General features: G+C 39.5%; 1 protein-coding gene across 2 annotated transcripts in view; it reads right to left on the reverse strand.

The window, feature by feature from the left end:
- Positions 1-4,329: 4,329 nt before the first annotated feature.
- The window catches only part of rundc3b (RUN domain containing 3b), a 28,003-nt gene continuing 18,590 nt past the window's right edge, over positions 4,330-13,742 (reverse strand). Inside the window, exons 7-11 of one of the 2 annotated variants that reach the window (XM_053611624.1) lie at positions 13,603-13,742; positions 13,261-13,418; positions 9,111-9,260; positions 7,262-7,389; positions 4,330-6,166 (exon numbers count right to left, since the gene is read on the reverse strand). The exon at positions 13,603-13,742 is cut by the window's right edge and continues 32 nt beyond it. In XM_053611624.1, coding sequence (XP_053467599.1) covers positions 6,021-6,166; positions 7,262-7,389; positions 9,111-9,260; positions 13,261-13,418; positions 13,603-13,742 — 722 coding nt within the window. In that variant the 3' untranslated portion in view covers positions 4,330-6,020. The remainder of the gene's footprint in view (positions 6,167-7,261; positions 7,390-9,110; positions 9,261-13,260; positions 13,419-13,602) is intronic. The other variant, XM_053611625.1, reaches the window with a different exon arrangement.

Consider the following 13,742-nt stretch of genomic DNA (forward strand, 5'->3'; position numbering starts at 1 on the left):
CAACGTTTTAAAAATACAAAATAAAAAAAACAAAAGCACTTGCTGTACATTTTAACAATCTGGAATTTGCATTGATTTATTGCCAATTCAATACATTTTCCGAATGCAAATGTGCTATTATTATCATAATCATCCTTAATCTACAACGAAGTTCAGTGGGATGTAATTACTTCATAATCCCATGTTTCATTAAACAATCTAGCAATACACCATCAAAGAAAAAAACATTTTATTCAAAACATTTTTCTTTAAAAAGTCATTCATGGAATTGACATTGTTTTTCAACCCAATCTCTCTCCACGGCATCCGTACACAGGGTTCTTTAACAGGTTGTTTGTATAGCTAATGGATTTTAACTATAACTATACCTAAAAGGTGTTCAAATTGAAACCCTTTTCGATAGAGGAATACTGCTGAGTATGAAAGTCCGTTTCCATAACAGTGAAAATAAATTTTTAAAAAATTTAAAAAGGTAACTGCTACTTTATATCTCAGAATTGCAGCTTTATTTCTCACAATTTTAAGATAACATCTCACAATTTTGACTTTTTTTCCTTGCAATTCCGAGTTTACATCTCACAATTCTGAAAAATTTCCTCTCACAATTGCGAGTTCATATTGCACAATTTTGACTTTATTTCTCGCAATTTAGACAGCCACTTGACATTTAGTGAGTTACAAAGAATGCACTGTCAAAGCGTTCCCTATAAATTGTGAGGATAAAAGTCAGAATTGTCTGATATGAACTTAAAATTGCGGGAAATAAAGTCAGAATTGCGAGATATCAAGTCGCAATTGTAAGAAATAAAGTCACAATTCTGTGACAAAGTTGCAGTAACCTTTTAAAAAATAAATAAATAAATTCTCCATTGGCAAAAAACAGGCTTCCATAGCAGAGTTCTACTTTTAAGGGTCCCCTGAAACCCTGAAAAGGGTTCTAGATTTCAATGTTTGTATATGTGATTACCACAAATGAGAATTTGGCCACATTTCCCTTTACGGAGGGGGAAGAAGAAAAAAACCCAAACCCTGATAATTGTGAAATACCAACTTGTAGTAAACAGATTTCCTGCTCCTTCTATACACCATAAATATAAGTAAAAAGGAAGAAAATAAATGAATAAATAAACACACACACACACACACACCAATATTGCTCTGATTCCTGCTAGTCCTCTTACAGTAATGTTGATTATCACATAAGAAGAGTTTTTAGACAGACACACATTCCATCACATTCCATCAGACTACTCTGAACTGATGGTGGCAAACTAGCTGGTTAAGATAAAACATGCATGAGGACACAAAGAGCAAATAACTGGAATATACAAAGAATCCAAATGAGCTAATAAAAATAAATAAATAAATAACACACACCAAAAGCGACCAGGTGTGAGGTTTGTGTTCTTCACATTCTCTTTTAGCTACTTAGCTCAAGTTAATTGACTAGCTACATACCATTGGCTCAACCGGTTATAAATATCCCTATGCGAGTAGCTTACAGAAGCATTTTACCAAAGATGGTGAATTTTAGCTTTCGGCCCTGTAGCACTACACTATCGGAGTAGTGGCGCTTCAATGCTAGTTCCCAGAAGCTTGTGATTTTAACCCCCATTCTCAGTGGAATGCCCGAGAGCCACGGACCTTCAACTGATCAGCTGTATGCTTGGATGGGACATTACCTGGCATGTCATGTTGGATAATAACAGGCACCAAATGAATACCAAAATGTGATGCTCATTTCCGGTCAGTTGATTAAAGTGTTTTAACACCTTTAAAGCTTCTCTCAAGCACACAGGAAGATCGTGTTCAGTACAAAAAAATTAGTTAACCCACCTAACTGCGAGTGTACATTACTCCACAGAAATTCTGAACTTTTAGACAAGATACAGTTGACCAACTTCAAATAACTAAAATCGATAAATAGACACAATACACCAAAACAAACACTGGGTTCTCATGAATAGGAATTTGCATTTCAGCAAAGAGCAAATAAACCTAATTTTAAATGCAACATGTGGAAACTGACCAAGATAAAAATAGAAGCTTGGATTACATCAGACATCCTAATCCGTGCTATATTTTTTTAATAAATTAAGGAGTACATTAATAGACAATACAGAGAGGCAGTTTTGGCAAGTATCGTGAATGTAAACATACTGCAAATAGGTTTTGGTTTCCCCACCCCCCCCCCCAATAAATTTTTGCTAAACGTGACCTTTAAAGCTACAATCTGGAGATTTAGGAATACCAAAATGGCTTTAAGCAGCATTTTAAGAACGCTGATAGAAGGGACTCAAGCTCTTAACACATGTACTAACCTGTTAATGACGTGGACTCTGATCAAAAACTTTGAAAACGGGATGAATTTCCTGATTTCAGCTTGTAGCCATTGTAAGGCTTGCTTAAATCCATTTTTTTTAAATCTATAAAGCATAAAAACTATTAACACTGCAAAAAATGTAAATATCTTGAAGACAGTTGAATCTATCGGTCCCTTTAATCTACATCCAGACTTGCCAAACGTGTCCATCACACGCCTCCCTGAAACATTAAAAATTCTCTAGTGGTCATCAATCACTGTCTGTTTATAAGGCAAAACAAACAAGCACAATTAGCCTACTACGTTTTTCTCTTTTTAAATGTAATATGTAAATCAACTCATGAATATGTAAGAGCAGGGCACTTTAGACGAACTTTAAGGACGTACATTGAGGCAACAAGGGGATTTCGGTCATGCGCAAATTATTCTCAGGAAAGACAGGAGGAATTCAGGCAAACATGTTCAATTAATTATTAGTTCACCCATCATAACTAATGAGGAAAAAGAATTTGAGAAGGGAAAAAAAAAACCCAGAGCTTTGTGGATGAATCAGGATGAAATTAGTAGAAGGACTTTAGCAAATATAAAAACACAAATTACATACAAAAATCACAAACTGAAAATACATTGGATATAAAAAGTCTACACACCACTGTTAAAATTGCAGGTTTTTGTGGTGTTAAAAAAAAAAAAAAGAAACAAACAAAAAGATCCAGTCATGTCAGAAGTTTTTCCACCCTCAATGTGAAATTGCAACGTATAAAATCACGTGAAAAATGAAAATGAAATATTTTAGGGAAAAATTGGGGGTGGGGGGGTGGAGACAAAAAAACCCCAAAACAAAACAACTTACAATAACGTTGTAGCATCAGTGTGCACACGCTTTTATAATTAGGGTTGTGGCTGTGTTCAGAATGAACCAATCACATTCAATCTCATGCTCAAAATGAATTACCATACAGCTGTCAATGAAATTATTCTGATTAACCCCAAATAAAGACCAGCTGTTTCTGTAGGATTTTCTGCACATCTTGATTTCATCCGACTGCTGAAGCCATGGTCTGCAAAGAGCTTACAAAGCATGTACGGTATTGTGCTTTTTGAAAGCTATCGATCAAAAGACGAGACCTACAGCAACAATAAAGGATCTGCTTGAATAACTGGCAAGTACACAAGTACTCCAAGCTCAACTACATCACAACCAAATCATATGGCAACATGCGTTATGGTCGGATGAGACCAATACAAAAAGGTATTATAAAAGAGGTATGTTTGGTGCAAAATAAAAAAAGAAGTACGTCACTAAAAGAACACCACACCCACGGTGAAGCATGGTGGTGGCAGCATCATGCGACAGGGCTGCTTTTCTTCAGCCAGATGTGGGGCTTTTATCAAGGTGGCAGGAAACATGAATAGCTATAAATAGTCAATTTTAGTGCAAAACCTTCAGGTGGTCTGCTAGTAAGCTGAAGAAGATGATTAGGAATTTCACCTTCCAGTACGACGATGACCCGAAGCGTACATCCAAATCAACAAAGGAACGACTTAACCAAAAGAAGATCAGTGTTTCTGAATGGCCTAGCCAGAGCCTAGGCCTGAATCCAACTAAACATCTGTGAGGTGACCTGAAGCAAACTGTGCACAGGAGATGCCCTTACAATTTGACCGCTCTAGAATGTTTTTTTTGCAAGAAAGTGGGGAAAATATTGCCACATAGACACTTAGCCAAAGAGACCGAGTGATGTAAAAAAAAAAAGCGAAACAGTGTATTAGTTTAGGGGTGTGCACACTTATGCAACCATCCATCCATCTTCTACCGCTTACTCCTTCTTCAGGGTCGTGGGGGAACCTGGAGCCAATCCCAGGGAGCATCGGGCACAAGGCGGGGTACACCCTGGACAGGGTGCCAGTCCATCGCAGGGCACAATCACACACACACACACCCCCATTCATACACTACGGACACTATGGACACGCCAATCAGCCTACCATGCATGTCTTTGGTAGAGGGGGAGGAAACCGGAGTACCCGGAGGAAACCCCCGTAGCACGGGGAGAACATGCAAACTCCGCACACACATGACCCCGGCGGGAATCGAACCCCGGACCCTGGAGGTGTGAGGCGACCGTGCTTACACGTTGTAATTTCACATTGAGGGTGGAAAAAGTTCTGACACGATTCAGCTCAGTTTCATTATTTTTACTTCTGCCATTTTAATATGGGTGTGTAGACTTTTTTTTTTTTTATATCCGTTGCAGTTCCTGAGTTTAAACCGAATACATTAAACACAGCTGCGGTTTATTCAGTGAATGTGACCAAGAAATAGATAATAAACAGGGGTGGACAAATCACCAGCATGTGCTCCTGGGACCAGTGGATTATGTGCATGGGATATTCACGTTTGTATTCGTAGTTACCCGATGGAGAAGTTTCCATGTTATTCATCTAAAAGGTGATGCCCTTCATGACAGTGCCGGCTTGCACTACGTGAAGCACCTGACTGACCGGCAAACCATTTCATGTACACTCGATCGTTTTCTTAATCTCCGTTCACGTTAGTGAGCAACAAAGTGACAGATCGTTAGTGTTTTACGTACTGTACGTACGTTCTACGATTTCAGTTACGACAAAGTGACAGCGCGACTTTATTTATTTATTTATTTATTTATTTATTTTGTAGATTCTGAATTCCACACAAATTAGGATTGCAAACGAATCAATAATAATGTGGCAAATCCAAATAATTTCCTCGAATCAAATTCTCAGGCACGTGTGGTCTGACTTTTTTTTTTTTTTTTTTTTTTTAGGAACTTTAGTTCCTACCTGCAATTAGTTCCCATTTACTGTCTAAAAATTCAGGAAACACTTGAGGGGAAAAACTAGCATGGATTCATCTTATCCTGACGCACATGACCTCTCAGTAAATGTATGTAAAAAGGCATTACGACAAAAAATACGGCTTTATACGGAACTAGCAGAGACTCTACTTAGCTTGCTTTGCTAATCTGCTAGTCTGGGGCAGTGATATCTCCGTGGCGAAGATGTTCAAACCCCAGCACCGCCAAGCTGCCACTGTTGGGCCCCCTCAGCAAGGCCCTTAACCCTCAACTGCTCTGATATATAAAATGTAAGTCACTCTGGAGAAGGGCGTCTGCCAAATGCCATAAAATGTAAACGTAAAATGCTAATCAGAGCTAATACATAGTAGAGCGTGCAACATGTAAATCAAACAACTAATCTGAGCAATTAATGCACTTAACAAGCTAACCGAGCTGCCGTGCATTATTACGTTACGTTATTAAGTTCCACACTTTAGCCGCACCAGTTAGGTTTTCATGCAACTAAACATGGAACTGGGCAGCACACTGGAGGTTTCACTTGCTAAAGAAGTTATGATTTGTCCACCCCTGTAGCATAGTGTTTTAAGCTGGAAAGATGTGGAAGAGAATTAAGCAGATTTGTACATTAAAAGCCACAAGACTAATACTGATGCCAAGCTTTTAGGTAGTTTTCCATGATTTAGCTTTGATCATGTGATCAAGCACAGTGCAGTCAGATCTGGTCCAGTAACAGAGTCTGATTCTCAGACTGTTTAAAAAAAAAAAAAAATTGAATACTAGGCTTTCAGTTTATGGTTAAATAACTATAATACATGTATATGTACAGGATGTGTGTGTACGTGTGTGAGAGCACGTGTTTAGGAAGGAGTGAGCCCTGGGCTTGTCATATCTGTAGTCGGACTCGCCAGATACTCACTGGACTTCAGGCTGGCCAGAGATTTATAGCTGGCCACTGAAGTAAGAGACCCACACAGACCTCTGAGAGACGGCGTGTCCTCTTTACCTACAAAACACACACAGAGATTAACATCTCACGCAGCTCCAAATTAATTTGGTTACCCAGATACTATTTTGGGCTGTAATTTATAATAAGCAACAGGGCCAGCAGCACAGAGATGAGATCTCTTCAGATAAAGGATGTAATAAAGAGTGGGATATTAATGCAGACTTTATTTATTTATTTATTTATTTATTTATTTATTAGACACACCACTGAGAGACAGATAACCAGGACAGAGAAAACAATATGAAGGATGACAAAAATCTTGTTCGTCTAATGTGCAAGTGTCAAGACTAAAAAAAATATAATACAAAATACTTCAAATATACACAATATTGCAGTTTATTAGGTACTTCATCAGGATAGGATATCTAATAAAGCGTAATCTCAGTGTTCTTTGCTGACAGGAGTGGAACCCGATGTGGTCTTGTAGCCCATCCACCTCACGGTTCAATGTGTTACACGTTCTGAGATGCTTTTCTGTTCACCACTGATGTAAAGAGTTGTTATTTGAGTTCCGGTCAGCTCGATCCAGTCTGGCCAATCTCCTCGGACCTCTTTCCCAAACAAGGCGTTTCTGTACACAGAACTGAACTGGGTTTTTTTTTTTTTTGTTAGTTTGTTTTGCACTGTTCTGTGTAAACTCTAGAGACCGTTGTGTGTGAAAAATCCTGAAGAGGTCAGCAATTTCTGAAATACTTACACCAGCCTGTCTGGCACTAACGACCAAGTCACTGAGATCACATTTTTACCATTCTGATGTTTGAATGCGAACATTAGTTGAAGGTCTTGACCTGTATCTGCATGCTTTTTATGCATTGCGCTGCTGCCACTTGATTGGCTGATTAGAGAACTGCATGAATCTGCAGGTATAAAGTGGTAAGTGCGTGTCTCTCCCTCACAATAATACAAGCTTTTATTTCCTGTCTGATCCAAATATAAAATCATTAACCTTGTGTTTCCACATAAGAGTGCCACTGATGCTGCAGGGAGGTGACACACTCATCGAATCAACCTTGTCCTCTCTAACATGTATCGATTTCCTTTGTGAAGATGGATGACAAATTCTGTCTCTGTCTCACACACACACGTACGTACCTTCTCTGTGCCAGGGGGCGAGTCCGGTCTTGCCATCTAGACTATGCATGTGTGTGTGTCCCGGCTCCAGGGACATCTGAGACAGACTCATATCGGCGGACAGCTGGTCCAGACTCGGAAAGCTCTTCCTGTGAATACACACAAACACGCACACTTCCAGAAACGATACTGCTGTTCCTTTTGCAGGGAATACATACCTACACACACTCTTACTCAAATACATTTTAGAAATATGGGGCAATTTCAACTGTAGTCCTTGACTATTCTATTAAAATTTTGTAGCCGAACATCTTTAATGGATTTCTGCGTCAACCTCCTGAGCAAAAAGCCCACCTATAGTCTAATACAGATTACCAATTAAGGTGGTTTCCCAAAATCCACTCTGTCCAAGGTTACCTTAGTAATGTACAGGGAGGAACATTCGACTGTTTAAGAGCCCATGATTACCTTTCATCAAGTCTTTCGAAATGTATTTCCTAAACCACTGGGCTAAATTATCCTTACATATCAGTCTTTTAAAATAAAAATCAAACAAAAGGAAGTTTCATAAAAATTACACTCACTGTCCACTTTATTAGGAACACCTGTACAGTTATCTAAGCAGCCAATCATGTGGCAGCAGTGTAATGCAAAAAAAAAACAAAATAACAAAAACAAAAACACCAAATCATGCGGATACAGGTCAAGAGCGTCAGTTGATGTTCACATCAAGCATCAAAATGAAGAAGAAGAAGAATAAAAAAAGGGTGATCTCTGTGACTTGTGTGATCGTGGTATGGATATTGGTATCAGAAGGGCTGGTTTGAGTATTTCATACTGTAGGAAAATGTCAGGATTAGTTTGAGCTGCCATGAAGCATATAACTCAGTAACTCAATCGCTCTTTACAACCGTGAGGTTTTGGGGAGTCTTTACCCATGATAGCCTCAGATTCTTGTTCTTGGCTGCCAGGAGTGGAACCTGATGTGGTCTTCTGCTGTTGTAGCTCATCCACCGGAAGGTTTGATGTTTGAGATCAGGTCTGAGATGCTTTTCTGCTCACCACGGTTGGAAAGAGTGCTTATTTGAGTAATTCTTCACGCACAGGACGCTTTTTGATTTTTTGGAGAACAGCAGTTCCTGAAATACTCAAAAAAAAAAAAAAAGCCCATCTGGTACCAACGACCATGCCACATTTAAAATCACCAACATCACATTTTTTCTTCATTCTGATAATTGAGGTGAACATTAACTGGAGCTCTTCACCTGTATCTGCAGGATTTTATGCATTGCTCTGCTGCCACATAATTGGCTGATTACAGTGGCCTAATACAGTGGACAGTGAGTGTAAATTACACGCAAGTATTTCTGACAGTTGCCTTTTTTTTTTGGTGACTGAATCTCAAACAGCATCTATTAGATATATAATACACTGTATAAGTTGCAAAAGTCATACGCGCGCACACACGCGCGCACACACACGCGCGCGCGCGCACACACACGCGCGTACATGCGCGCACACACCATACTGTATACCACATATAGTGAGCATTGATAGTGAATATGGCAATATTTGTTGGAGGAGCTTCTGATAAGACAATATTGATTAAAAAAAAAAAAAAGCATGAAGACAAACTTACATGGATCTCAGATCACTCATGAAATGTAAAACGGAGCTTAATATCAATATATAAATGAACGTGAAGTCTGGATAAATGATGGTATTTGACGGATTGTGCGATATGAACACAGTGTACAGCTACTACTTAATGCTTACTGTATGTTGTAGTATAGCATTACATTAACTGTAATAAAGAGATAAACATGTCCAGTCTCATTAGTTAAAAGAGAAACAACACGCAGATACGTACTCTTCCCAGCGTCCCGTGCTCTTCTGGTAGAGGAGGGTGTCCAGAGCGACAGCGTTGCTGTCCACGGCACCGGGTGAGGGCCACTGATTGGTCAGGTGAGAGGTGAGCTCCTGTCTGGATCGCAGGTCATGGTTCTTCAGTACAGTTCTGCTGACGTTTGAAAAAAAACAAACACACCCCCACCCGCCCAAGACAGGAGATTGTTTTTTCGCGTTCATAATCACATGCTTTATAATTGTTATACAATGAGTGAGTCTGCAGAAACAGCATTGCAGCAAGAGGAAGTAAAAGAGGAACTAGATGGATCTAGACAAGACCACTGCTAATTATGAAATATCCACCTATTGTAATTTCAATTCGTCGGCTGCAATCATCAGTCCAAGAGAAGCACTTAGTGCTCCACTGTGCAGGACACTTTTTCGACCTTTTTTTAAAAACAGATTGGATGCTTGCCGAGAGAAGAGAGGAAATTGCCTCAGCAACTGTATGCAAATTGGCCGAAAGTGACCTCGAAACCGCGGCGCTATAAATTAGCAGAAAAATGCTGGCATCTGCGAGCTTTATTAATAATACAGGACGCCTCTGCAGCTGTAAAGTGCAAAGTTTCCACTGTGCAGGCACATTTGGTCATGCAGACCAGGAGATGAAGCACATCATCATCATCATAATAATCATAATTCGAACAATACTTTTGTGGAATGAATAAATGAACCAAGAACAATATGTACTGTGAATCCATTGATTAGACTAAGTGACCTGATTCAGTTGTACAATATCTCGCATAAGTGACATGACACCGGGGAGGGAAAATGGCTAATTGGGCCCAATTTGGACATTTTCACTTAGGGGTGTACTCACTTTTGTTGCCAGCGGTTTAGACATTAATGGCTGTGTGTTGAGTTATTTTGAGGGGACAGCAAATTTACAGTGTTACACAAGCTGTACACTCACTACTTTACATTGTAGCAAAGTGTCATTTCTTCAGTGCTGTCACATGAAAAGATATAAATCAAATATTTACAAAAATGTGAGGGGTGTACTCACTTTTGTGAGATACTGTATGTGACACAAACTGGAGAAAACGCACTCCTGGGTGTCTATATGGCTTTTTTTTTTTTTTTTTTTTTTTTTTTAAATCTGCATTTGTAGTGTTGATTTTCACGTCAAACTGAATACAAATTTGGATTTCCATTCTCTGAAGTCTTGTAACATATTACAGTAGGTTTCTGACCATGCTAATTCACATCATCATCATCATCATGTCTAACTACTAATTTCAGAGTCCGAGGAAGTGAACAGTTTCAAGACACGAGTTTATAATTAGAAATAAGATTATCAGAAATATCTAATCAGGGGAATACGAATACATTATTCGGAATGAAACGACAAAGTGTTCTAAATTGATACAAATAAAACAGGAGGTGTACTACTCCTATTTGTTTTGTTTTAGAACGCTTGACAGAAAGGTTCACAGGGCATCTGGTTGAGACTAGAGGTGTGCTTCGGGACTGGGATCCTGCAGGACGGAGCAGAAAAAATGAACGCAAGCAAGGTGTTTTTACTTTCAAGTGGCCATGAGCGAGTCAGATATGAAGCTGAAACAAATATCACGTTCTTTAACATGATATTTACAGCATCCCTAGTAACTCAGTCCATCCAGCATTTTGCTATTTTTGCTGAAAAGAACACAAAAATCAAGAAAACGCTGCAATATTCGGAGGAGCTTGCCATTTTTCTAAATTACTGCAGATTTTCTGCAGATTTGGGCCGAGACGCGTCACGTGACGTCATCACAGCGCGCATTCAGCCAAAGCCCTCTTCGATTCACGTGCGTCGAACACGAGTACAGCAAAAAAAAGAGGTCTCGTTTACCAACAAACAGCAACGGGAAAGACCGCGCAAAACAATTTCGTGCAGTTGCAATTTCGCCAAGTCAAGTAGTTTTCCGCAAAAAAAAAAGGCACACAAAAAACCTCTGCAAGCTGTATCAAATTTTGAAAAAAATAAATTAATTACATAAATAAATAAATAAACAATTTAAATAAATAAATAAATAACCAAACCAAACCAAACAAAACAAAACAAAAAAAAAACAAAAAAAAAAACAAAAAACCACGCACCACACCACACGAGCGTTTTTGGCCACAACAATCACAAAAAAATCCTGTTTGGACTGGAAACTGTCTGGTAATTTGTTTTTATTTGGGGGAAATAGAACTAAATTTGTTCTAAAATGTAACAAAGATACTCTCAGGATTTAAAAAACAAACAAACAAAAAAACTATTCTATCTAGAGATGTACGTATCTGCATACATCTCTAGTTGAGCCCAGTTATGGACTCGAGTGATGTAGCTGAGGAACAGTCAGAATGGAGGCAGAATGAACAGAATGCTAAACAGTGCTAACATTTCTACATTGGATTTTGATTCAGTGTTTTCCAATGTTTCTACATAGTGACAGGGTTCATTAAATAAATAAATAAAATAAAATAAAATAAAATAAAAGCACAACACCCTTCCAGTTTACACCACACCCACTTCGGATACAGATGCGGTGCATTATAGTTTCAATAACACAGCACACTTGCACTCACTTCACCTCTGTGCCATCATATCCCTCTCACTCTCAACACTACCATTTCATCCTCTCCCCTCCATACTTCCTCCATCAATCCATCACTCTGTCCTCCCCTCACAGAGCCAACTCGCTGAGGAATGTTTGATTGCTCAGCTCTTTTATCTTGATGAGATGAACACAGGACGCCTCTCCTCGCTGTGCGCTGTGAAACATTCCTGATGCAGTAAACATGCTAAGAACAGAAAAACGTGCTAAACTAATGCGATCAGAACAGGCGTAATCCACATGCTGATTATTCCTGCCATCTAATCGATTTAAAAGCAGACAGGAACATTATAATGAATTGCTGTGGCAGCTATTCTGGGAGTGTGCAAAAACAGAGAGAAAAAGATTACGCAGAAATTCAAACACCAGGTAGGTTTCATCAGGACTATATCTGAATTGTATCCCAATAAGATGTCAATCACGGGTGTAGTTAAATCTGCTAGTCGGACTGAAATCCTATTTCTGTGTAGCATGTAGTATGTTAATAAGCTCTTATTAAAAATTTGCCGATGGGGAGGTCTCAAATCTCATTGGTCAGAAGGTGCTGATGTTGCATTTTTGGAAGGAGTCTCCAGTGTCAGAGCTTTGTGACAATCAGAGGTAAAGATGTAGCTTTAAAGTTTTCTGCCTAAGGAAGGAGGATTCACCTTTTGTGGGTTCTTATTAATAATATAATTTTTTTGTCTCATCAACAGAACATGATTGAAACAACTCTTCACAGCTTCAATAATGTAAGAGGCAACATCGACTAACTTGTTTCAAAAGCAGATAAGCAGAGGCCACGCCTCCTTCACTGAAACATGTCATTGGTGGTTCATTCGTGAACAAATCGATCTCGTTCACTTCCATGTACTGACTCAAATTTTTCGTTCACTTAACCCTTGTGCATCAATTAAAAAGTTACACGTAGGTCCATAGAGGACAATAATGTCCATGTCCAAAAAAAATATTATATATTAATATTTTTCCCCCCACACTTTCACCGACGTCAATTTTTTACCAGCATCAGTTCTGATGATAATTACCAAACATTCGTTCATTTTCAGAATTGTAACCCTTTAAAAACGCTGCTTTCTTTACAGAACTCTCAAAATTAGCCTGCATTGACTGAAATATCTTTCTTGAAAATAAATTCACCAGAGCTTCTCTTTTTAAAAATTGGACACGCCAGTTTTAATAAATCTACTAAAACTTGTAATGGTGTAACTTACAGACAGGGTCACTGAATGAACCAGTGAACGAATTTGAATGAATCTTTTTGGTGAACGGAATCACTGGGATGAGTTAAAATCACCACCTAACACCAGCCCAGAGGCCACGCCTCCTCCACTGGGACAACAAGCCCAGAGGCCACGCCTCCTCCACTGCGACAACTAGCCCAGAGGCCACGCCTCCTCCACTGGGACAACAAGCCCAGAGGCCACGCCTCCTCCACTGGGACAACAAGCCCAGAGGCCACACCTCCTCCACTGGGACAACAAGCCCAGAGGCCACGCCTCCTTTACTTAAACGTTTGTGTGTACTCACAGCTGATCCTGGAGCTCCAGGATGATGAACTCCAGCTGTTCTTTCTCCAGTTTATGGCCGATGCCGGCTTCTGCAAAACGCTGCATTAAAGCTTTATTTTGGGAGACGGACTCCGAGAGCTGAGCCTCCCTCAGACGAACCAGCTCCTCCAGATAACCCTAAGCACACAAACACACACAAAAAATAGTTGCACTGCCCGTTTTGTTATTTCCTCTTCAAAAAGTCTAGGTTTTATATCATAGATGATATAAAACACAAACACCAGTGAATCATATGAACTGATAAATCTGCATATATATTGCAGATAGACTGTATTGATCGCTACTGTATGCACATGCTTGCCTTTTGTTCCAGCACCACTCTGTATTTCTGCTCCACCCGTTTGCACTTGCTGAACCAGCTGCTCAGGTCCGTGCTCAAGCAGGCGGCCATGTTGGACTCCGGTGTGCTGGCCTCGCTGCCACTGCTTCCCAGAGTCCTCA

Source organism: Ictalurus furcatus, chromosome 23 (genome assembly GCF_023375685.1).
Source record: "Ictalurus furcatus strain D&B chromosome 23, Billie_1.0, whole genome shotgun sequence".
NCBI classification, from domain to species: Eukaryota; Metazoa; Chordata; class Actinopteri; order Siluriformes; family Ictaluridae; genus Ictalurus; species Ictalurus furcatus.